The 26,987-nt window shown below is 33.0% G+C and overlaps 1 protein-coding gene across 3 annotated transcripts in view; it reads right to left on the bottom strand.

Moving 5' to 3' along the window:
- The window catches only part of BRIP1 (BRCA1 interacting DNA helicase 1), a 187,333-nt gene that overhangs the window by 124,993 nt on the left and 35,353 nt on the right, over window positions 1-26,987 (bottom strand). For all 3 annotated transcript variants that reach the window (XR_011493726.1, XM_014856951.3, XM_070482865.1), the window contains exons 7-8: window positions 5,966-6,256; window positions 548-766 (exon numbers count right to left, since the gene is read on the bottom strand). Coding sequence is in view for 2 of the 3 variants with exons in the window: in XM_014856951.3 (XP_014712437.1) it covers window positions 548-766; window positions 5,966-6,256 (510 nt within the window). In the remaining variant the exon portion in view is untranslated. The remainder of the gene's footprint in view (window positions 1-547; window positions 767-5,965; window positions 6,257-26,987) is intronic.

Consider the following 26,987-nt stretch of genomic DNA (forward strand, 5'->3'; position numbering starts at 1 on the left):
AACTTTATATGTGGGACACCTGCCACAGCATGGCTTGACAAGCAGTGCTAGGACTGCATCCAGGATCTGAACTGCCGAACCTGGGCCATGAAGCAGACTGTGTGAACTTAAGCGCTGCACCACCAGGCTGGCCCCTGGAGAGATTTTTGATTGTGACAACTGTGAGGATGCTACTGGTATCTAGTGGATAAAACCAGAGATGCTGCTAAACATCCTACAATGTACAAGACAGCCCACCACAACAAAGAACTATCCAGCCCAAAATGTCATTACTGTCAAGATTGAAAAAACCTGCTATAATCCCACTTCAGTACTAAGTCCTTAAAATTACTTACTACTTTGGAAATTAAAATGACAAGGTCTAAAATTCAGTTTTAACACAACTTAGAATATGTTTTCAGTACTCTAATATGTTTACATATTTACATAAATTAAATATAAAGCTAAAAATAAAGTAAAAGGCGTTAAAACATCTAAAAGCTTTTACATTCATCACTTATACCCCAATAAGTAGGAAAAAAGTTCTAATTTTTACATATCTACTCACACTTTCTCTTATTTGTGCATCTAGAAGATAGTTGTAGGGACAAAATACAATATCAGCATCCTCTATTAGTTCTCGTGCTGTATAATATGGACATGCCTTTAGTTTTTTCCCCAAGGTGACGAGTTCTTCTATATCCCAGGCCTTGGAGATTCCTTCAGTCTGTAATTTGTGCTGATCACTAATTTTATGAATACCATGATAAAAATAGCAGGATTTGCCCTAAAAACAAATATGCATAACTGAAATGTGAACCAATACTGCAACAGAAGGAATAAAACAAGTTTATCTCAGAATTTTAGAAACACTATTTAAAACCACAAGGCAAAGATTTTATAGGAGACAGATTAAATCATATCTACAATCACAACCATTTTAAAGAAACTATATTAGTTGACTTTGATAGAGTTCCAGATCAGTATAGTTCTAGATACCCCAAATTAACTTGAGAAAAATATTTTTAAAATTATGTTTGTTGTGGCTTTGTTCTGATTAAAGTGATATTAGGCAAAAATATTTCTGGAAGGATACACAAGAAGAATGGTATCACTGGTTTCTTTCAAAGATGAGAGCTAAATAACGTGGGGAGAGGAGTGGGAGAGATTTTTCTCTACAGACGGTTTTGTACCTTTTCAATTTGAGCCATGAGACAGTATTACTTAATCAAATATACATAAGTAAAAAGAAAGGAGGGAGGGAGGGCGGGAAGGAGGGAGGAGTGGGAGCGGAGGAAGGAGGAATGTCCTAGGGAAAAAATAAAGTAAGAGTGTTCACTACGAAATATTTGGAAAATGCAAAAGAATACCAAAAAACCCCTAAATTATCTATAATTCCATCACACAAAGAATGTAGTATTAACATTTTGATGCATTTCATTTCATATTTCTCCTATACATACGTATAAATGGATATATCTTAACAATGTGACCAATATTAAAATAACGAGAACAAAGCAAATTTTCCCCAGGCATTGAGGATTATTATCAATCAAGCCACAATAAACAAACATTTTTTTACAAAACTGGGAAGACTTTTTTGGTCTCAGCCTATTTTATTAAAAATCCTATCATAAATATTTTCTCATATCACTAAGCATTTTTTTCATTGTTGCCCACATATGTACACTGAATTAATGTGCCATTGTTGATGAATCAGTTTCATTATTGGGTATTTAGACCGTTACTAATTTTTGCTTTATAAATAATGCTGCAATGAGCATTTTTATGCCTATTTATAAATATTTTCTTAGTATACATTTTTAGAAATGGCATTATGGGATCAGAGAGTATAAAATATTTTTAAGTTTCTTGAAACCCATACCACTAAATTATCCTCCGAAAGTGCATACCATTTTAAATTGCATTTTTTCCACACCTTTATCAATACTAATATTATCTTCTCTCATCTTTGCCTTTTTTAAAGACAAAAAAATAGAATCTTCCTGTTTTGACTTGTATTTTTTATTCTTTCTAGCAAGTTTAACGTTATATTGTATGAACATTCTAAAAAGTTTCAGCAGTAATTTGCATTTCTTCTTTCATGTACTATCTACTAATGTCCTTTGCCATTCTATTATTGGAAGTAAATTTTATTAATATACACTAATCAAACAATAAGATGTTTGATAAAACCCAGTCTTAGCAAGGGTGTGTCATATCCTATTAAAAGATGTATAAAATTAGTAGAAGTATAAATGTACACTATTGGTAGAAGTATAAACTTTTACTTCTATGAGAAGTATACAGGTAATTTGTCAATAACTACTAAAATTCTACATTTCACCATTAATGTGAATATATATGTTGCACTGCTTAACAGCCAAAAAAACTGCATATAAACCAAATGTCTAACAACAAGAAATATGTTAAATAAATTATAGTAAATTCATACCAAACATATAGCCCTTAAAAAATGAGTTAGATTTGTCTGTTTGCTGATGTGTTTAAGTTTTTAAAAGAATATATACATATATATTATAGCAAATATATATTTTAAATGTTTTGGAAGAATACACATAAACCTTATAGTTTCTTTCAAGAGTTAAGGGAATGAAAAGAGATCTCTTTTCATTTTATGCCTGTCTGTAATTTTGAATCTTCTATCCATATATATGTTATTACTTTTCTTTTTCCCTTGTCATTTGGGAGTGACTGGTAGAATAATGGGCCATTTTTATTTTCATTAATGTATCAATAAAAAAATTAAATGTGATTTTGAAATCCAATATTTATCTTTCCCAGTTGGCTGTCCTTAAAAGTCAAAAACAATTATATATATTATATATAGGCTTTTATATAAGCTAATATATAGGCTTTTTCTATGAACTATCCAAAAGGCAAATCTATATTTTCAAAACATACATACACCATTACATACAGAGAAGTACCTAGAAGTTGCTGGACGTGAAGTAAAGCATAAAAGGTTCATAACCTATAAAACAACGTCAGTAGATCCAAGGACAAGACATGATCAGGTGAGGACTAGTAGTACTCCTAAAGTGTTTTATTCAGCCACGGTAAGGGAAGCCACTTGTTGGTTCTCCAAGGCATTAAAAATAAAAATTAGGAGAAAAAGGCTCGCCTAACCTTCTTTATTTAGTTCATTTTCTAAATTATTTTTACTTACTTTGTCTAATCTCTACTACTCTTGTTTTACCCTTCCTGCTGTGTCAACTTTCCTATACCATAATGCCATCTTTTGTTTTTGTTTTCTAGTGTAATCAAAATAGCAATGGCTAGGAATTAGAAAACTTGCCTCTTGTCTTGCTAGTTAGTTGTCTGACACTGGGCAAAGTTCAAGGTCCATTTTTCTCATGTGACTAGGCATCAAAAGAGTAGTTGAACCAGAAGCCTTTTACGATTTCCCTGACCTACTGACTACACTATTTCTAAGGTTCCTTCCAGCTCAAAAACTATGATTCTGGGATCCAGAGACAGGTGGAGATGTTCCAAGTATCTTTCATACTGAACTTCTTACAGATTGAGTTTAATAATATGGCATTCACCATTTCTTCATTACAACTATCCTCCATACTATTCTGAAAGCTTCTATTTGTACAAAATGATCACTAAGATGCCTTCAGAGTCCATGATTATGAACTGTTAAATCTAATCTTAACAAAAAATAGATATTCTTTCATACCTAAAGTAGTTTTTTGGAATTATTTCTAGGGCTAGTTAAGATTATTTTTTCTTAACTGAAACAAAAATTAACTTTAACAGATAAGTGTATTGCTTTTCCAGTATAGGAGCACTTTTGCAAAAGAAACAGCGAACAAAAACACATGTGCCTTCGGATCAAGCCAAAAAATCAGAAAGTTTACACTTTAAGGGCACTTAGAATGGCACTCCTATGCAGGCTGATAGCAAAACCAGAAAAGCTCATCCATTTTAGCAGTGTAACACAACCCTGAAGGGAGTATGTCAATTGAAGCGCTATCACACTTTAAACTCTTTTTCACTCAAACTGTCAGTTATCTATTTATCATTTCACGTTGGTAATTCAGCCATAGTAAACATAGACACTTATAGTGACTTTGTAATTGGCCCTCATTACAATACCAAATTACCCTGAGGGCTTGGGAACAACAAAAAGAATGTTCATGTATGCTTATGAGCTAAGCATTCCGAGGCAGAATTAGGTCAAGACAAACAACCACAAGCAGATAGCTTCAATTATTTATATCACTAACATTCAAAAATAAAAGATTTGTTTCATTTAAAACAAACTCAAGGCCAATGAAAAATTCTGAATATTCAAGTCTATTAGATTACTTTTTTATTTTTACATGATTCAAACTTATGAGAGTAAAGATCAATCAAAAAACATGACCAGCACTGCAGGATTCTAGAGGATTACATAAAATAAGAATATTTGCTTCCAATATGCAATCTTAAACTTTAAAATTGCTTTTACCAACAGGATAACGATACATAATAAATTACATAATAATTTTCCCCATCACAAGTAGTAAAAAGATAATGACAAGGCCAGCAAGTCTTCCTGCATAGACTATACAGCCACAAAACAAATTTCAAGCATTTGAGGAATTTAGTAGATCAGTTAGCCACTTATGGAAAGAAGTCTACTTAATTATAAAATTTATGAGGTTTCACCATGAAGAGCCTGTTCTCTATTTTATTTTTTTAGCATTTGATTTTTTAAAATATTTTCATCTCTCCTTGAAGAGAACTTTTAAAATATACAAAGTGAAGAAATTTCACAATTCCTCAATTAGTTAAAAAGAACTTATAAGGAAATAAATATGATCATAGAATTTCAACAATGGTTTTGATTCAGCAATTCTATATTCTCTTCCTGGCTCTGAACAAGTCTTAAGTTTTCCCATTGAAGCCCCTTAGTACTTATATTTCACATTCTCACGTTTGAATATTGAAGCATCTTTTGAATATCCTCAAATAAAGACTGAATAAATTTCCACCTAATAAAAGAAAGATTGAGAAAGAAAAGCATAATACAAAATAATTCATTCACATTATATGGTAGGAGATGAATATATCAATTAAATGAAACTCTAGGGGCTATAGCTCATAGCCTTTTGTGCATAAGCAACTATGTTTGACAAAATACTAGTGAAAGATAGAACAACTTTGAAAATATATTAAAATATCATTGGTCATTTCACACACTTTCAATTTATCGTTCACCAATAATTTCTGGATATAATCCCAGACTTGTAACTTCAATTTTACAGTAAACCAATTATGAAATTGGTATATGGACTACAACACTAATACTGTCAAAAACTTATTAAAAAATCATATGTCTTTAGTAAGAAAGATTTCTCTATTTCCACCAGGCCCAAATTCATATTATTCTAGATTTCCCTGGAAAACTTCAAAACCATCAACGACATATCTTTAAAGTTAACAATTCTTTTGAAAGACAAGTCCATAAAAACCAGAATTACAAGACAAGAAACTTACTATATTTCTCATTCAATTAAAAGACATTTTAAAATTTGCTCACAGAGAGCCTAAATAAACTATCTTCTTATGAAGTTTTAAAGTATGTAAAATATATTAATTAGATCTAATTAGACTAATTCATTTAAATACTTTTATCTCCTCATATGACATCATCGATGTTTGACTATTTTTTGGTACAAGGATTTAAAAGAAGAAAGTAAGAAGACTTCTGCCTAAAATAGAAATTAATTTCAAGGAATTAAATATCCCCAAGCTTTAGGACCAAAACCCATAATTCTAAACTTGAATTAAGATTTTCTTATGGTCAAATTATTTTACAAAAAATATCAATACTAGCAATTAATTTGATTTTCATAAGTTATTTGTTTGACACAGGAAATGTACATATGAAACAAAATGAACACATAAAAAGTCAAGTAATTTGAATCTTTTCAGTCTTATATTTTCTCTAAAACAAAATAACTTTACTCACATTTTTCCCATCTAGCAATTCCATGCACTTTTCATTTCTGTTGAAGTTACCAACTACATCAGGATGGACGCAAGTATGATCCCTGCTGGAAAGAATAGTCATTGGGACCCCTGAGTACGCTGTCCTCTGGAGTTCTCTAGTGATCTGAGCAATCTGCTTGTGGGTGCGTGTCCCAAAATATATTTTAGGTATCTTGGATTTCCCCCCTTGATCCTTCTTAATGGTATTTGAAGAATCTTGGCTGTTTCCTTGTTTAGTAGAACAACAACACCTAGAACAGTGACCAGGGGGCTGTAACAAAAGAAAGAAAAGATAACTAATGTCTGGATTACCATAAAAAATGTGATCAAACCTCTCATGGAATCAGAACCTATAATTAATGAATCACAACTGTCAAATAAAGACAAATTTCAAGATATTACATCATCTAAAACTTGCCATTAAATAAAAAACTACAAATTCCATTTCAAATTGGTTCTCTTTCACTCTTAAGTTCTAAATATTTCCATATTTGCATTGCTTTCTAACATACTACTCCAACTCTCAAATTCCAAATGTCTTAAGTACATTCATTTTAATTCTCCTCTTTCATAAATTATAGAAATAAGACAAAATGGAGGATGATTTTCATTTTTGTTTGGGCTTCAAGTGAACTTGTGATACTACAGTTTAGAGTTGATAGTGCTATTTTTGTTCACAGCAAGGCCCATTCAAATATCCTATAATTTATCAATATTTTAAACAGCAGTTTAAGTATAGCTTACAAAAGAATAGAAATATCAAGTTGAATTTAAAGTATCACTAAAAACTAGAAGAGAAAAACTATTCTCTAGCAAAGGTATAAAAATGAATACAAATTATTAATATTTAATAATGAAGGCAGGTTGCTTGTATGGAACAAGTATATCTGAAATTCAATTACCTGTCATGGAATGCAAATCCATCAGCAAAATTATCACTCAGCATAGCTTTTTCTGAACAATTTTACTTGTAATTCAGTTTCATAATTAAAGTAGTTTCATAAATGTCTCCTTAAACACATCATATGGAACATCAGAAATATAGTCTAATAGTTACCTGATTTTTCTCTCCTGTTTCCAAACTCTCAAAAATAAAAAAAGGTTTAAAGCTAAATATTAGAACCCATGGATTCTTTTTTTTTTTTTTTTTAAAGATTTTATTTTTTCCTTTTTCTCCCCAAAGCCCCCCGGCACATAGTTGTACATTCCTCGTTGTGTGTCCATCTAGCTGTGGCATGCGGGACGCTGCCCCAGCGTGGCTTGATGAGCAGTGTCATGTCCGCACCCAGGATTCGAACCAAAGAAACACTGGGCCGCCTGCAGCGGAGCGCGCGAACTCAACCGCTCAGCCACGGGGCCAGCCCCAGAACCCATGGATTCTTAATAACTACTCCCTTCTCAACCTCAATTACGACATAAATCAGACAGAACGCAGCCTCCTTTAAAAGAAATACTGTGAAATGGTTAGTTTATAGAAGTAGTCACTGATGGGGGGGAAGCTAAATAGCACAGTGGCTTAAGAGAATTTGTACTGGAAAGTTTTAGTTTAGTAGAACAAATACATCATTTAACTGAAGTTTTTTTTAAAATTAGAATCAGTAAGATTAGCCTTCATAAACAAATGCTAAGTCATAGCATGTTACACCACAATACTGGGGATCAAGCTGTCTTTTAGCCTCAACTCAGTGGAAAAGCAAGTTCAAATTACTCCCAGTCTCACTCAACCTTGTCCACCATTAAATATTACAATACATGATAGAATGGATGTAAATGTGACCCTTCTGGAGCTGTCACTCACTGGGATAAAAGGTTCACTGATGTGCCAAATAAACAGTCAGTCAAAGTCAGATAAAGTTACAGCCATGCTGGAATTGTTACATTCCCCTCTCAGGTTGCCAGTAACAGCAGATTTCATTACAGAGTGCTGCCACATTAAATAGCCAGTTCCAAATATCCTGCCTTCTATATTGAATAATTACTTATTCACTGAAAGGATAAAAAGAAGAGTTATGAATCGGGCTCTTGTCAACAGTAAGGCAGGAAACAACTGATGTGGTTTATGTTACATATACTGCAATATCTAACAATTTATGGTCACACAGAAAATGGAATGCAAATTATATCATGATATTTCTGACTAACTTCTTTTTCGGCCTTTGCAGTGATCACACTAATTAATTAACATAGTAAAAGAATTAAGGTAACTCTAGGTAGCAGAATTAGTTTACTTTTTTATACCTTCAATCTTTTCACTCAATTATACTATTTCTCTTCCCTATGATACAGCTAAATTCATTCTGAATATTAGAATGCTAGGGCCCAATGCATTATTATATACTTATGGATATATTATATCCAAGCATAAAAGTAATCCAATAAAGTGGTCTTTTTTCAAGGCTCAGAAACTACTTTTCAGTGTAATACTTTCCAACATCAATTCCACTTAGAGCTTTATCATCTACTCCTTTTATTTTAATTCCACTTTTTCTAACCAAAAAATTCAAACAATACAGAAATATACAAAATAAGTCAAGCCTCCACCACAAATGATTTAGTGTATAACTTGCAGATCTTCATACATGTATCTTCTATATATATTTTTTAATAAAAAGGGATGTTATACAGCTTTATAACTAGTTACATTGCATTCTAACTTTTAATTTTTAAAAGGGCTGAATTTGGCACTAATAATTTTTAAAGAAAGGATCTGCTTATCTTAAAATGTTATGCTAGTAGCTGCACTAACAAAAGCAACAGATCAAGAACTAGTTTCAGGAAACTTTTCACACTAAAGCAGCTTTATTTAGGTACCTTAAATTTGTTTTTCACTCCATAATTGAGAAAAGTATAAACCATGGCTAATTTTATATTAAACATATTTTTGTTTGTTTAAGTTTTAAAGTGCTCTGAGGTAATTATATCATCTATGAATTTAAGGCTGACTCCTCAAGAAGATGGTTTTTCAGTGGGTAGTTGGGCAAGTAGAGTAGAAGATGAAAATTAAGAAAATTGATTCTTTTTCCTTAGAAGAATTATTTCTTCAGAAGTGATCTTCTATTAAAGTTTCCATTTAAAGGATTTGGCACAATCTTATTTGAAGCTGGAAAAAACTGATTGTGGCAATAGAACACAGGCTTCAAAGAGACATGTATGTTTGTACCAAAATCAGCAACTTTCAATTTTGTATGAAAACCAGAGAAAGAATCCTGAAAACAGCAGTGACAGGAAGTCATGATATCCTCCCGTTCAATGAAAATAAAAATGAGCATGATAATCAAACATGTTTAGAAAAGGAAAATAAAAAAATAATAATTAGAAACTATTTCATTGCGAGAGATGTTATTTTGCTAATTCATAAATCAGGGGAGCTTCTAAAAGGAGGCTATGAATTGAATTCTAAAATCAAGCATAAAATGATATATTTAATAAGAAAAATAAGTATATAAAGAAGTAGAGAGGAAAAGAGACCCCCCAAAAAAGCTTATTTGTATGAAATAAAGGGAAAACTAGGTCCATGAAACAGTAACATACTTTTCCATAACTTTCCATATGTGCATGTATTAGCTTTCAAGCATACAGCAAATTCCCTGAGGAAAGAAACTCTTACATTTCTTTATATAACTCATTCATTGAGCATGGTGTTTTGCACATAAATGTAAATTAAATTTTTTTAATTGATAGACTGTAACTAATGTCTATAAACCAAGTACTGTACCCATGCACAAAATCTGATAGATGCTTAATTGATGTCTTAATTTGAAGTTCTTCACCTATCAAAAAGTTACTTCAACATAAAAAGGTTAGCTTTTAAAAGAAAAAGTACAGGATATTTTGTTATTTTTCAAGGCCAAAAAGAAAAATCATCTTGTTATGTTAATATTCGGGCCACTTTGTGAGTGACAAACACATATCCTGATATATTCGTTATTAATAGTAACTATCATTTATTAAGGCTATCCCTGTGGTAAGCACTTTACATGTACTATCTCATTCATTCATTCAAGCAACATTAGAATTCCTGATACATCAAGTCAAGTAGAAGACAATGACAAAGGTCACCTCATCTTACTGACAAAAAGAGTTTCACTCTTTAATTGTTCTACAAAAGAATAGATTTTGGAGCTTATCAGTACCAGTTTCACTCATGAATTACAAAATTGTTTAAAGTTAGTACTCTAAGTGCCTTGTTTTCTGAGTGCAATTACAAAATATTCCTATGAATAAGCTATAAAATTTACTTCATAAAAACTATTTTAACTTATTATTAGTTGACATTTGAATAAAATATTTTCTAACAAGACTCACATTATGTTGCACAGGGAAAAAAACCAAAAACTCTCAATTAAGAGACTCTTTAGAGCAAGTGTCAATAAACTTTTTCTGAAAGGGCTAGAGAGTAAATATTTTAGGTTTTGTGGGCCATAAGGTCTCTGTTCCTATACAACAAAATATCTTTATGATCTCAATGTAGGGAAGGATTTCTTAAATAAGATACTAAAACACAAATGAGTGAAAACACAATCTCATTAAAATGTAAAATTTCTATTTAAAAAGACACTCCTCTTTAAAAAAAAAAGGTAAAAGAAGGCATAGACTGAGAAGATATTTGCACTGCATATAACCAACTAAAGATATCCATAACACACAAATAATTCCAACAAATCAATTTTAAAAAGACAAACCCAACAGATGGCCAAAAACAAGAAAATCACAGAAGAGAAAAACTGAAAGACCAAAAGAAATCTGAAAAAATGTGCAACCTAATGCTCAACCTCATTACTAATTAGGAAAATGCAAATAAAAACCATAACTAGATTCCATTTCACATCCACCAGATTAGGTGATAGAGAGGATATGATGCAACTCTCATACACTGCTGATCCAAGTATATACGGGCATATCCAATTTGGAGAACAAATTCGTGATCTAGTGAAATCAAAGAAACATAGATGCTTTGACTCAGCATGACACTGCTAGGTACAAATGCGAGAGAAACTTGCACATTAAGACAGATATAATAGGGATATTCTTTGCTGTACTGTTTTAATAGTGAGGAAAACAAGCTAAGTGTATCAACAGAAGAAGGCATAAATAAATTGTGGGGGGTTTTCAATCAACAGAATACTATATATCATGACAAAATATGAACCAGAGTTGCATCTGTCAACATAAATATCAAAAAAAATGTTGAACAGGTTGAGTATGACATAAAATTTTATCCTCTCCATAAAATTCCAAATTGATGAGGAATAAAACTATTAAATTTTGGGTAGAGAATTAGGAATCCCCACTATAGTAGATAATCCTTGGAGCTAAGGATTACAGTGGACGATATACCTGAAAAATGCTAAAAAGTGCTTCAAAAGAAACCTATCACAGTAAATATACTCTATTCTGGTTCTTCCTCAGCTGCTTAACACCCAGCAGAATAGCTTTTATCTTAATCCCTCCTGACCAAAATTTTTCAACCTAATTTATTAGGAAACAGATTCTTAGAGTCCATGGACTGTTAACAGAGGAGAAGGTTTGAGATCACCCAGAAACTTACAGACACAATTTTGTGTGCATTTTTAGAAAGTGAGTCCATAACTCTCCTCGGTTGCTCAAAGAAGATTATGATCTATTTCGGTGAGGGCTTTATTTCAGAATTTATGTTGATTTTATAGTGAAAATCAAATAGAAACAGCATTTTCTTTACAACCAACTTGGTAATACACATTTATTCTGTAAAGGAATAAACAAATCAATAGTCCAAAGAAGATAATTTTATACAAGTTCCTCTACTGCTTGTAAACACATTTCTCTTCTAATATTTGTTAATTACCTAATATTAACGTAATTCTAAAACACTTAGTTCACTGCTGTTTATTTCTAACTCCATTTTACAGATGAAAAAAGTAAAATCTAAAAGACTCCTCAGGGGCCAGGCCTGGTGGACGAGTGGTTAAGTTCGCGCACTGTGCTGCAGCGGCCCAGTGTTTTGCCAGTTCGAATCCTGGGCATGGACATGGCACCGCTCATCAAGCCATGCTGAGGCGGCGTCCCACATGCCACAACTAAAAGGATCCACAACTAAGAATATACAACTATGTACCATGGGGTTTTGGGGAGAAAAAGGAAAAAATAAAATCTTAAAAAATAAATAAATAAAAGAGTCCTCAAATTGCTACAAAATACATGATAAATTTGTGGAGAAGTTGGAATTCATAAGCTTAAATCTTAAAACAAAGCTTTAACAGGATCTTTTTCATCTACCATTTAACTTGGCAAAAAAGCAAAATATCGCCTTTTCTTTCTTCCAAAATGTTATGCACATAAAGAGTTAGTGGGAAAAAGCCAATGAATGTAGAATTATACTACGATCTTTGAGGCATAAAAAAGAAGGTTTTTATCAACCATTTGCTGTTGTGCAAGCCATCTAAACAGGTACTGAATGTCTGTTGTGCAAAATCTCACATAAGCACACACTCTAGTACGATAGCAAAAGTGACATAACTATACCTTTCAACTATTCTTTTTAAAAAATTCAAACAGCAGTAGTACTCTACTGCGTTTCATGATTAAACTGCACAAAGCAGCTGTTTATCCACTCGCAGCAACCAGCAGGTGAACCTGATTCAATATTTATCACAGGCTTTCACAGATCACTGCTAACCAAGCAAACGTTTTAATTAAGCTGGAACTTGCTTCAAAGAGCTCATTCAAGATGTCAATCAGCAGGTAAGGGATCAGATGCAGTGTCAGGTGAGAGTGTGTAATACAAATCCACAACTTTCTTCATCCCATCGCTGTAAATTAGCCTGCTCTAAAGTTCAGACTCTGATTGTAACAGACTGCCAGTCTCCTGGAATGTGTAACTGAAGTCACTCAAATTCTATTGTGAAGGTTGTAAGCAATATGTTAAACTGCAATGGGCTAGCACATTAAGACAGATCCTTTTCACGGTTGTTTTTTGATACCATAAGTGTTTGTTATCCTACTCTCCATTTACTGTTTACTTTCTTGCCTAGTGTAAATGGGAATTCCTTAACACAGTTGCCCCAGTTTCTGAAAAGTTTATGTTTCAATTGAATTAATCAAGAAAGACCCAAAATGGTATAATTTTTTATCTAAATTTATCCTAGAACAATCATATTCTATAAGAATTCTCAGTTTAAGAACAAATATATCATAAAGATGATCAACCTACTATACAGCAAAAATTATCCTGGTTTAACAGCACTTTACACAGATGTGACTATAACAATGAATCTCAAAGTATAGTGATAACTCTGACTAACCCAATTCATGAGAAATACCTGGGTTTTTGAGCAAGAAAAAAAAAAAGAAATAAAAAGGAAGAAACAAAGGAGATGGAGAAAAATGGGAAAGTTATTCCTTGGAGAAGAATGCCAGCTAAAAATTGTAAATGGAATTAGAATGATAGAATTTTAAAAATCATCATTTTGTAACTCCCATGTAATAACTCACTCCTGCAAGCTACCTAAATGGATGCTAAAATCTAAAACTGCTTACAACCATTTTGTGTGAAACATTGTTGGGGGGATATTCACACAGTCTCCAAGTACCATCCCACAGATTACTTATTAATCACAAAAGGAAAATGTGCCCTTATAATGGAGACCTGGCAGTCACCTCTTTAACCAAGTGGTCAAACTTAGCATTATCAGTAGTGAGACAAACCGGCATCATGTGCATCTTGATGTGATATAATAAAAAATATACTTAAGTGCTCTTCTTGAAGAAAACTATGTGATTATAAAATCCAAACAATCAAGACATGAATCAAAAAGAACCCAGGAATAGAGAAACTGTGGTAAAAAAGACATATACATTATTTAATTGGTGAAAATCAATCCAACTGCACACTTATGATATGTGCACTTGTCTATTATACTTCAAAGAGGCTTTTTAAAAATTCCTATCCCTTGGGATTGCAGGAGATTTTTCTCTCTTATAGTATTTTGGTATTTTTCAAACTCTCTTCAATGACCCTTTTTAAAATGAGAAAACAAAGCTATCCTGTGGCATCATATTCCACATATTGACCAAAATGCCATAAACAAACCTTACATAGAGATTGTTGCTTCTTTCTTGGGCATTAAAAATTAGATAAGTCATTATCAATATACAAGCCTCTAAAGAAGCACTACTCAATAAACTTTCTGCGATGACGGAATGTTCTATATCTGCACTATTCAATGCACTTGCCACTAGCCACACATGGCTACTGAGCACTTGAAATGTGATTAGCGCAGCTGAGGAATTGAATTTTAATTTGAATTAATTTAAATAAATAGTCACATGTGGCTAGTAGCTACCATATCAGACAGACAGTATAGATTTAAAATATTACCACAGGTTCTAAATTTAATCTGGAAAATAAACTAGTGAGAATAATCGAAATTTTTTTTTAAAGATGGGCAACAATGGTATATATTCTTACATGTGTAAGAATTTAGTGCATTTGATAAAGATGTTGTATTAGGCACCTCTTTAGATATGTGTCCAACCCTTTATTCTGAAAATAGTTCATCATCTACAGCCCCTGCTGAAAAAGTGGATCTAATATCTACATTACTAACACATGACCATGCCAACATGCTCCCAGGCATAGCAAGACTAGTAAGATTCACTTTCCTAGGAATTTGTATTTGGGGCATTTAAACTAGTTGATTAACTACAGGGAACAGACCAGAACATTTTGTACACTTTTAGGCTTCCAATTTGAGATGTCATGGTAAGGTCATATGAAAGAGGGTAAGTATCCAGAAAAAGCAGTCCATAAAAAAATAATGAGAGAACTCTTCAGAGAGAGGGAGAGAAGACATACTTGAGGACCCGAAGAGAAGAGACGCTGCCTAAAAACTTCTGAGTTGCAAAAAGGGCACTTGTATTTCTACTTGATCTTTCTTTGAGTAGGTTTCTATTTCTTCAAAAGCACATCATTCCTGGGGGGGGCGACCCCATGACATTGTGGTTAAGTTCGGCACACTTGGCTTCAGTGACCCAGGTTTGGTTCCCAGGAGCAAACCTACACCACTCATCAGCGGCCATGCTGTGGCAGCAACCCATGTACAAAATAGAAGAAGACTGGCACAGATGTTAGCTCAGGGTGAATCTTCCTCAGCAAAAAAAAAAAAGAAAGAAAGAAAAAAAAGCTCCCATCACTCCTGATTAAGTCAAGAGTTGAAATTATCAAAGAAATAACAAGAGAGAATTTCCCTAAGTAGAAGAAGTCTCTGAGTCTTCAATATAATAAAATGTACTAAGTAACTAGCATAGTGAATGAAAAAGACTCTCACCTAAACATACAGCCATGAGAAATTATAAACATAAATTATAGGACAGCCATTCAACAGAATGCAGTGGAGTCATTAAAAATGATGCATAAAAATATTAAATGACATGAAAACATAATCCTGATCTATTATTATAAAGAGAGAGAATTTGACATTATTTGCCTCCTGAGTGATATAACATAAGCATATAGTACTTTGTGTTATTCCTGAAAAACAAAAAACAAGGACAATCAAACCTGAGTCTAATTCAACCTCTAGATGTAACTACCATAAACAGAAATATGGGGATAGAGGACTATCTTAAATGACACTCTGAGGATAAATTCAAACAAATTCTGAATATGAGAAATCCTACAGGACAAATAATGCAGTTTTTTCAACAAATAATTGAGATCTCTCTCTTAAAATAAATGTCATGCACATACCTTGTTTGGATTCTGATTTTCAAAAAGTCAACTCTAAAATGACATTTTTTTAAACAACTAAAGACAACTGTAAACAGACTGGGTATGAGACAAAGAATTACTGTTAATTTTTAAATTTTTTTAGCTATAATAACATTATCTTTAAAATGCCATTGCTATGTTTTTAAAAGTCTTTGGTTGAAATAACACTAAATTATTTATGGGCACATAGATATGATGTCTGATAGTTGCTTTAAAATATTCCAGCCCCTCACCCTTTCCTCCACGGATCCTCCCCTCAAAAAAAGAGAAAAAAATGGTAGGGGGTAAATAAGAAAATAGGGGAGGTAAAATGGCAAAACACTGCTAATTGTTAACGCTGAGTCATAGGCACAAGGGGTTCTCTGCTTTGTGTATGAAATTTTCTTAATAAAAGGTTTTAAAAATAAGGAGACTTTAAAATTTCTTTTTTATAAAACAAACACAGTGATCCTAAACCAAATCTAGATGAATTTTCTCTCACTAAAAATATCAAGAGACCAATATCATTAATGAACACTGAAACAATGAATTCTAAATGAAATAGCAAACAGGACACTTATACATGTACACACACACACACAAACACACACGCAAAACCAAAAGCCAAGAACAAAAGGATAATTCAGTATTAGGACATCTATTAATGTAGTTTAACATGTTAAAAGATAAAACGCAAAAAATCATATTCATCTCTACAGTTTAATATTTTCTTGATGAAAATGTTGAATAAAATAGGAATAAGATGATTCTTCTCTAACATGACAAAAAATTATATAAAATATATAATTAATACATAATTACATCTATAATTTACATGTTTATATATAAATCTATATAATTTATAAACTTATATAACTTATACTATATATAATTTACACATTATATATATAAAATGTATTTTTAAATATATATAAAATTTTCAAAAGCCAGTGTCATGTTTAATGGGGAAACGCTAGAAGCATTCCCATTAAAGTCTCAAACAAGACAAAGATGACCATACTTCCCAGTGTGCCTGGGACAATCCCAGTTTATATCTGTTGTTTCAGGTTAATTAATAATAATGCCCCACCGCCTCATTCTCACAAGTGTGCTGGTTTGGGCAATAAGTTATATGATCATTCTATCTGTTACTATTATTACACAACTTTTGTTTTGGAGATATTATATAAAATTGTAATGGAGGTAAAATGATCACTATTTATAAAAGAAATGATTGTATACCTGGAAAACATGAGGAAATTTACTGAAACTATTACAAATAAAAGAATTCATTAATGTAGCTCAGCGAAAAAAATACAATAAATTTGGTTCACTAAGAAAAAAAAACAGAGGGCGCCAGCCTAGTGGCATAGTGGTTAAGTTTGTGGGCTCTGCTTCTGTGGCCCAGGGTTTGCCAGTTCAGATCCTAGGTACGGACCTACACACTGCTCATCAAGCCACACTGTGGTGCCATCCTACATACAAAATAGAGAAGGACTGCCACAGATGTTAGCTCAGCGACAATCTTTCTCAAGCAAAAACAAAACAAAAACAGAAACTAATAATATTCATATATAAAACCGAAACTAAATAGAAAATCTAATAGGAAAACAAACCCCAATTATATAGAAATAAAAGATAAATCACCTAGGAATCAACTTTAAAATACATCTAAGAAGTTAATAAGAGTATGTGTTAATTAATTAGACAGGGGGAATCCTTGCACAATCTATATGTATATCAAATCATCGTGCTCTGTACTTTAAATAACTTGCAATTTTATTCACCAATTATACCTAATAAAGCTGAAAAAATAAGTTAGTAAGGTAAAAATAAACAAGCAAGAATAGCCAAAATACTTTTTAAATGAAAGGATAATAATGAAGAACTAGACATACAAAATATTAATGAGCTACAATAATCAAAACAGTATAGATCAATGGAAAAGAAAATAGAAAGTTTAGAAATAGAACCAGATACATTAAGGAACTTAGAACATCATAAAGGCATAAAGATCGCATCTCAAATCAATAGGGAAAAGAAGAACTAATCAATAAATGATGTTGCAACAATTGAGTAGCAATCCAGGGGAAAAAAGTTATGTTCCTATCTCATACTACTCATCAGAATAAATTCCAGATTTAAATATGAGAAACAATTGAAAACTGTTTAAATCATCTTTGAGTGAGAAAGGTTTTTATAAGTGTGACCAAAACCCAGAGACCATAAAAGACTGATAACTTCAACTATATAAAATCAAAATTTCCAGCATAGTAGAAATTATTATAAAATCAAAAGACCAATAACAAACTAGTAAAAAAATGTACTTTTGCAATTCATAACACAAATAAAAAGCTAATTTAATATGAAGAACCTCTGTAAAACAGTAAGAGAATGACCAAGAACCTAATCGGCAAAAGAGATAACCAGGTATTTGAAAAGATAGTCAACTTTACCCATAAAAAGAGAAATATACATTAAAAGTACAATGAGATGGCATTTTTTTAACCAATCAGGCAGAAAACAGATCAAAGATTTTGATGACACACTTATTTCCAAGAGAGTGGGGACAAAAATATATGCGCTTGTATACGTCTATGTATGTATCACATTATAATTTGCCTGTATATTATATATATTATATATATATACACACACATACATACACACACACACACACACACACACACACATATATACACACTTGCTTTTATAATGCTGGTAGGAGTCACAAGAAACCAATAACAGTTGCCTCTGGGGCAGGAAACAGAATGGGTCTTGAATTTTATACCATAGGCATATATCACTTTTCAAAGATAGATAAATAAAATGTAAATTTCAAAAACTTAAAATACCAAATTGCCTTCCTCTGGTACTACAGGCATACCACCTCCGCATAATGTTGATAACAATGTATACAGAAGTAGGATATATTGACATCACCATTTCATTCTCAATAGAGATTGAAGACTCAACAAACATGACTAGTAGAAATCAACAACAACAACAACAAATCTCACATTGGCTAAAACTGCACAGGATAAAATTTGTTATTGACTAAAAACTGACAGAAGTACCAATTATTTGACAAAATTGTGATTGGCAAAACTTCCCCTAGAAATACTGACTACGTTAGAAATAACAGCCATCAAGAAAAGAACTAAATGGCAGAAGCCATAATCAATAAAAAGTTGACCTGGCTAAAAAAAAAATTTTGATGAATGAAGTGTCTTTGCCTGTAAATACTACATAAAAATAGCAAACCATAAAAAAGAAAAGACAATAATAAAAAAGAAATATTATTAATTAATAACTAGGCTCTGATAATGGCATTCTGAGTGATTTTTTTCTTTCTTCTTTATACTCTTTGATGTTACTTGAATTGCTTATAATGAGCAATATCATTTTTATAAAAATAATTACATAAAAAAATACACGTAAAAGACAGTAATATACTGAGTAGAGATACTACATAAGAGAGTAGCTATTATAAAAGAAAATAGTATACTGAGCAGAGATCCTACCTAAGAGAGCAGCTATTAGTTTTTCATTCTTTGAAGAATCATCCTACTCAATATTATAAGATTTTCCTCTTAGATAAAGTATGTACCTTACGGAATATGCAACAAAAAGATCCAGGGAAGAGAAGAACCCAACTACCCAGTAAGGATAGTCAAATCAATTATAGACTAATGAAAGGACAGAGTAGAATAAGAGATTGCTCTCACATATGATACTGCATAAACAACAGATTAAGGAAAGAGTGAGGTTTTCTTGGGAAGGATAGGAGAAAACACAACACAGTTATAGGCAATAAAAACAATCAAAAGGAAGGAAAACTTACAAAAGAAAGGGAAAATAACTCAAGAGCGACCACTGAAGTATGAATAAGCAGAGGGATGTGAATGGGAGAAAGTTTGCAGGAAGAAAAAAAAATAAGGCAATTTATGACTAGTGTGGAGACCATCAACTTTTGAGTTTATAGGTGGGGCAGGCCCAAATGACAATAAAGTCTAAGGTGTGGTAATGCTGTTGACTTAATGGGTGAAATAGGTCAGCAGGATCAATAAGGTTGGGGAACTATGGTCAGAAGGTGAGATCATCAACACAGATCATAAAGTTTCTAGGGATGGTGACTGTTACTGCAACTCACTGATTATCAAAGAGGTTCTGATATTTTTACTGCCCCTGATTCCTGCTACTCCACTAAAACTCAAAAGTGTCTACCATTTAAAAGTCCATATCATCTCATTATAAAACTTTTCCAACTTTGTTGTCAATATCAGTTACCTTCTGTATCAAATGCTAATCTTGCTCAATTAGTGCAACATCTGGCTTAGAGGGTTTTTACTTGGAAAAATATATATTTTTGTGTAAGTTTTCCAAAGAGCCAACTTTTAAACAAACAATGAAAATACCTTTTAAAACACAGATGTAGGGACATCTACCTCTAGCTAGAAGAAACCATATCTATCCATCCATAACAAACTACTAGCCAGCCCTGGTGGTCTAGTGGTCAAGATTGGGCTCTCTTGGCACTATGACCTGGGTTTGTTTCCTGGTCAGGAAACCACACCACCTGTCTGTTGGTTTTCATACTGTGGTGGCTGCATGTTGCTGTGGTGCTGAAAGCTACGCCACCGGTATTTCAAATAGTAGCCAGGTCACTCACGGTGGACAGGTTTCAGCAGAGCTTCCAGATTCAGACAGATGAGGAAGAAGGATATGGCCCTCCATTTTTGAAAAAACTGGCCATAAAAATCCTATGAATAGCAGTGGCGCATAGTCTGATATGGCACTGGAATATGAAAGGATGGAGCAAAAAGACTGCACAGGGTTCCACTCTGATGTACATGGGGTCGCTGGAAGTCAGAAGTGACCCAACCTCATTAACAACAAAATAAACTACTAACAAACTGGACAAAATACATAACAATAGTTTTCAGATAATGAACAACAGGCAACACATGACTGTGATCACAGAAAAAGAAAAACAAAAAGGTGATACATAAAATTATGATGTTCCTTCTGCAGATGAAAACACCATAACTGAAAAAAAATGGCTGGGTGAGATTAACATCAAATTAGATGCTGCAGAAGAAAAGATCAGGGATTTCAAGACATAGCAACAGAAGCTACATAAAATAAGCACAGATAGGAAAAAATGACTTGAAAAATTAAAACAAACTCAGTGATCTGTAGTTTAAGATCAACCTGACTAACATACATGTACCTGAAGTAACTGAAGCAACCACAGGCTACTCTTTAGAAACTAAGCAAGACGAGACAATAGCAAAATATTTTTAAGTGCTATAAGAAGGAAAATGTCAATCTAAAATTCAATACCCAGTGAAAATGTCTTTTAAAACAGGTGACAATCCCTATCAAAATCCCAGACATTTCTCACAGAAATAAAAAAATCTATCCTAAAATCCATATGGAATCTCAAAGAACCCCAAATAGCCAAAATAATCTTAAAACAGAACAAAGTTGGAAGTCTCACCCTCCCTGATTTCTAAACTTACTATAAAACTACAGTACTAAAAACAGTGTGGTACTAGCATAAAGACAGACAAAAATAACTGAACAGAAAAGAAAAGCCAGAGATAAACTCTTGCATATCCAGGGTGCTAAGATCATTCAGTGGGGGAAAGGACAGTCTCTTCAACAAATAGTTCTGGGAAAAATGAACATTCACATACAAAACAATGAAGCTGGACCCAAACCTAATACCTATACAAAAATTAACTCAAAATGAATAAAAAATTTAAAACATACAAGCTAAAACTATAAAACTTCACCAAAAGTCAAAGCAAAAATAGATAATTGGACTTCATGAGAATTAAAAACTTTTGTGCATCAAAGAAGACCATCAAACAGAGTGAAAAGCAACCCATAGAATGGGAGAAAATATTTTCAAATCATATATCTAAGAAAGGGTTAATAGCCAGACTATATAAAGAACTCCTTTAACTCAACAACAACAAAAAACAAATAACTCTATTCAAAAATAGGCAAAGGACTTGAAAAGACATTTCCCCAAAGAAGATATACAAATGGCCAATAAGCGCATGAAAAGATGTTCAACATCACTAACCATTAAGAAATGCAAATCAAAACCACAGAGACATACCACTTCACATCCACTAGGATGGCTATTATTTAAAAAACAAAGCAAAACAGAAAATAAATGTGTGGCAAGAATGTGGAGAAACTGGAACTCTTCTATATTGCTGGTGGGAATGTAAAATGGTATAGCCACTGTGGAAAACAGCATGGCAGTTCCTCAAACAATTAAACAGTATTACCATATGATCCAGCAATTCCACTTCTGGGTATACACTCATAAGAAGTGAAAACAGGAACTTGAACAGATATTTATACACCAATGTTCATAACATTATTATTCACAAAAGGTGAAAATAAACCAAATGTCCACTGAAGGATGAATGGATAAACAAAATTTGGCCTATATACATACAATAGAATATTATTTAATCATAAAAAGGAAGGGAATTCTAACAAATGCTACAACATGGATGAAGCTTGAAGACACTACGCTAAGTGAAATGTCAGACACAAAAGGACAAACGTTGTATGATTCCACTTGAATAAGGTTCTTAGAGTAGGCAAATTCAAGAGATAGAAAGTAAAACGGTGGTTGCCAGAGGCTGGGGGAAGGGGGAGAAGGAGTTATTGTTTAATAGGTACAGTTTCCATTTGGGAAGATGAAAAAGTTCTGGCTGTACAACAATGTGAATAGACTTAATACCACTGAACTGTACACACAAAAATGGCTAAAATGGTAAATTTTGTTATGTATATCGTATCACAGTTTTTTTTTAAGGTGAAACAAAAGCTGAGAAAATTTGTTACCAACAGACCTGCACTACAAATGCTAAATGAAGTTCTTCAAGCTGAAAGAAAAATTATATAAGAAGGACACTTGGATCTACACAAAGGAATGAAGGGTACTAGAAGTAGGAAATAGGATGAGTGAAGAAAGAATTTTCTGGATTTATTTAAAAGATAACTGATATAGACTTCTGGGTTCCATTTTCAAATATAAGTAGCTTGGCAGTTGACACTCTGTCCTAACAAGTAAAGAGCTGAACAGACTGAAAAATCAACAACTTTTCTTGGGTCCATAAGAAAGAGGACAACACAGGGCAAACCACTGCCCCCAAGATTGGAGAGACAAACAGGTGAATACAGGCAGTAACAGCTTACTAGAGCAGAGACACCAATCAAACCAATACAGATGACTGCTGGGGTAGCAAAACCTGAACTGTAAGTGATAAACTGCTGGAGGCTTGGTATGTATAACTCTGAGAGTTAAAAACCCAGGGGCACTCAGTCATGGGGGGCTCCCAAACATTGTGAGATTACTTCCAGGAACCAGACCAGATTCCCACAATAAATATCAGAAAAATACTCTCATGCTTCCAGCAGGTGGAGGGAAAAAAACATTTTGAAATATGCCAGAGCACTCTGTTCTTCTTAACAAAGCCTGCCCTCAGGGGAAACTAGTTAACCAGAGCCTAATCTGCTGGGGTATTATCAGAGCCTAACTGACCCAGGGGAAGGGAAATACCCAACTAGCAGTTCTAACCTTCCACATGGGAAAAGGAAAATAACTCCAGTCTGCTTTAGCCATCCTTATCCACCTAAGGGAGTTGAAAAAACTGAGAAACTCTTGTGAAGTTCACATTCCAGAGGCAAAGTCTCACTAAAAGACTAAGACCCAATCATAGAACTATAGAACACTTCCCCTCCCCTCAAACCTCCCCACCAAATTACTAAAGGCCTACTTACAGCAGTTCCTTTTACCCAGTACATCATGTCCAGCTGTCAAAAAAAAAAAAACCAAACACTACAAGGCATACCAAAAGGCAAAAAAACACAATTTGAAGAGACAGAGCAAGCATCAGAACCAGACATGGCAGAGACGTTGGAATTATCATACCAGGAATTTGAAACAACTATGATTAATATGCTAAGGGCTCTACTGGATAGACAGCATGCAAGAACAGACAGGCAACGTAAGCTGAGAGACGGAACCTAAGAAAGAATACAAAAAAGAAAATGCTAGAGATAAAAAACCACTATACAAAAATGAAGAATGCCTTTGATGAGCTTCTTAGTAGACTGGACAGGGCTGAGGAAGGAATCTCTGATTTGGGAATATATCAATAGAATGATTAAAAATCAAAAGCCAAAGAAAACAAAAGCTGAAAAAAATAGAACAGAATATCCAAGGACTGTGGGACAACTACAAAAGATTAACATATGCATGGGAATACTAGAAGGAAAAGAAAGAGAAAGGACCAGAAGAAATACTTGAAATAATAATGACTGAAAATTTCCCCTAATTGATGTCAGTCACCAAACTACAGATCTAGGAAGCTCAGAGAACACCAAGCAGGATGAATGCCCAAAAAACTACATACAAGCATATCATTTTCAAACTACAGAAAATCAAAGATAAACAAAATATCCTGAAAAAAGCCAGAGGAGGGGAAAACACCTTACTTATAGAAGAACAAAGATAAGAGTTACATCCAACTTCTCTTCAGAAACTATGCAAGCAAGAAGAGAGTTGAGTGAAATATGTAAAGTGTTTTCACCAACCTAGAATTCTGTCCCTGAGAAACTGTCTTTCAAAAGTGAAAGAGAAGTCTTTCTCAAACAAGGATAAATTGAGGGAATTTGTTGCCAGTAGATCTGCTTTGCAAGAAATGTTAAAAGTTCTTTAGAGGGAAGGAAAATTACATGGGTCAGAAACTCAGACCTACATAAAGTAAGGAAGATCACCAAAGAAGGAATAGTGAATATAAATTAAAAACTTTTATTTTTCTTTTTGAACTAACAGATAACAGTTTGTTCAAAATAATACACCAAAAATGTATTCAATTATGTCTGCTTATGGATATATCTTGTGTGTGGGGGGGTATATATATGCTTATGTATGCTTATACATAAGTTAATTAAATGACAGTGATAATACAAGGGATGGGAGGGAGGAATTAGGATTATATTGTTACTAGAAGGTACTACCACTACCCATGAAGTGGTACATTCATTCACCACGTGATGACATTTCAGTCAACAATGGGGCACATACATAACAGTGGCATCATAACAATAGTACTAAATAGCCTGGGTGTGTAGTAGACTATACCATTTAGGTTTGTGTAAGCATACTCTATGATTTTCACACAATGACGAAATTACCTAATGATGCATTTCTCAGAATGCATCCCCATCACTAGTCCATGCATGACTATATAGTGTCATTGGAAAGTGTACTTGGACTGGCTATAAATATATATTGCAAAATCTAGAGCAACCACTAAAAAAAGTAAGAAAAAGAAAGTATATGTATATAACAGCTACATTAAGAAGGAGAAAACAGGATCATACAAAATGCTCACTTAAAACCACAAAAGGCAGAAAAAGAGTGGGAGACAAAAACAGGAACAAAGAACAAGGGCAACAAATAGAAAACAATAATAAATATGGCAACTATTAATCCAAATAGATCAATAATAATGTTGAATATCAATAGTCTATACCAATTAAAAGAGAGAATATCAAAGGAGATCATAAAACAAAATCCAACTGTATGCTGTCTACATGAAACCCACTTTAAGTATAAAGACATGTCTAGATTAAAATTAAATGGATGGAGGATAATATAGCATGCTAATGCTAATCAAGAGAAAGCAGGAGTAGCTATATTAATTTCAGATAGAGGAGACTTCAAAGAAAGGAAAGTTATCAGAGATTAAAAAAGACATTACATAATGATCGGGGCAAAATCTCCAAGAAGAAATAACAATCTTTAACATGTATGTGCCTAACAAAAGGGCATCAAATTATGTGAGGTAAAAACTGACAGCATTGCAAAGAGAAATAGATGAATCCACTATCATAGTTGGAGACGTCAATACTCCTCTATCAGAAATGGACAGACCCAATAAGCATAAAATCAGTAAGGACATAGTTGAACTCAACACCACCATCAATCAACTGGATATAAATGACATCAATTGACTACTTCATCAAAAAACAATAAGAATACATATTCTTCTCAAGCTCACATGGAACATTCAACAAGATAAAACACATTCTGGGGATAAAACACACTTTAACAAATTTTAAAAAATAGAAATTATACAGTGTCTACTATCAGACCATAACTTAATTAAACTAGAAATCAATAAGAGAAATATAACTGGAAAGCTCCAAAATATATGAGAATTAAACAATACATTTCTATATAACATATGGGTCAACAAAGAAATCTCAGGAGAAATTTAAAAATATTTTGACCTTAATAAAAATGAAAGCACAACCTATCAAAATATGTGATCTGCAGCAAAAGCAGTGCTGAGAGGGGTATTTATAGAATTGAAAGCATATATGAGAAAAGAAGAAAGGTCTAAAATCAATAACCTAAGTTTCCACCTTAGGAAACTAGAAAAAGAAAAACAAACTAAATCTAAAGCGAGCATAAGAAAAGAAATAATAATAATTAGAGCAGGAATCAATGAAATTCAAGCCAGAAATCAATAGAGAAAATCAATGAAACCAAAAGCTGCTTCTTTGAAAAGATCGATAAAATCAACAAGCCTCTAGCCAGACTAAGAAAAAAAGGGAGAAGACAAAAATTACTAATATCAGAAATGAAAAAGGGGACATCACTACAGAACCTGTTGACACTAAGGATAATAAATACTATAAACAGTTCTACACCCACAAATTTGATAACTTAATGAAATGGCTCAGTTCCTTGAAAGACACAATTTGCCAAATCTGACACAAGAAGAAATAGACAATATGAAAAGGCCTAGATGTAAGAAAGAATTAAGTCAATAATTAGAAACTTTCCAAAAAGAAAGCACCAGACCCAGACTGGTTCACTTGCAAATTCTACCAAACATTTAAGGAAGAAATTATACCAATTCTCTACAATCTCAGAGGATAGAAGCAGAGAGAATGCTGCCTAATTCATTCTATGAGGGCAGTATTATCCTAATACCAAAAGCAAATACGTGACAACAAGCGACACACTAATATCTCTCATGAATATGAATGCAAAAATCCTCAACAAAATATTACCAAATTGAATTCAACAATGCATAAAAAGAATTATGTACCATGACCAAGTGTGATCTCAGCTACACAAGGTTGGTTCAACAGGTGAAAATCAATTAATGTAATCTACTAGGCTAAAAAAGAAAAATCACATCATACCAACAGAGGCAGGAAA

The sequence above is a fragment of the Equus asinus genome, chromosome 13 (genome assembly GCF_041296235.1).
Source record: "Equus asinus isolate D_3611 breed Donkey chromosome 13, EquAss-T2T_v2, whole genome shotgun sequence".
Classification (NCBI taxonomy): Eukaryota; Metazoa; Chordata; class Mammalia; order Perissodactyla; family Equidae; genus Equus; species Equus asinus.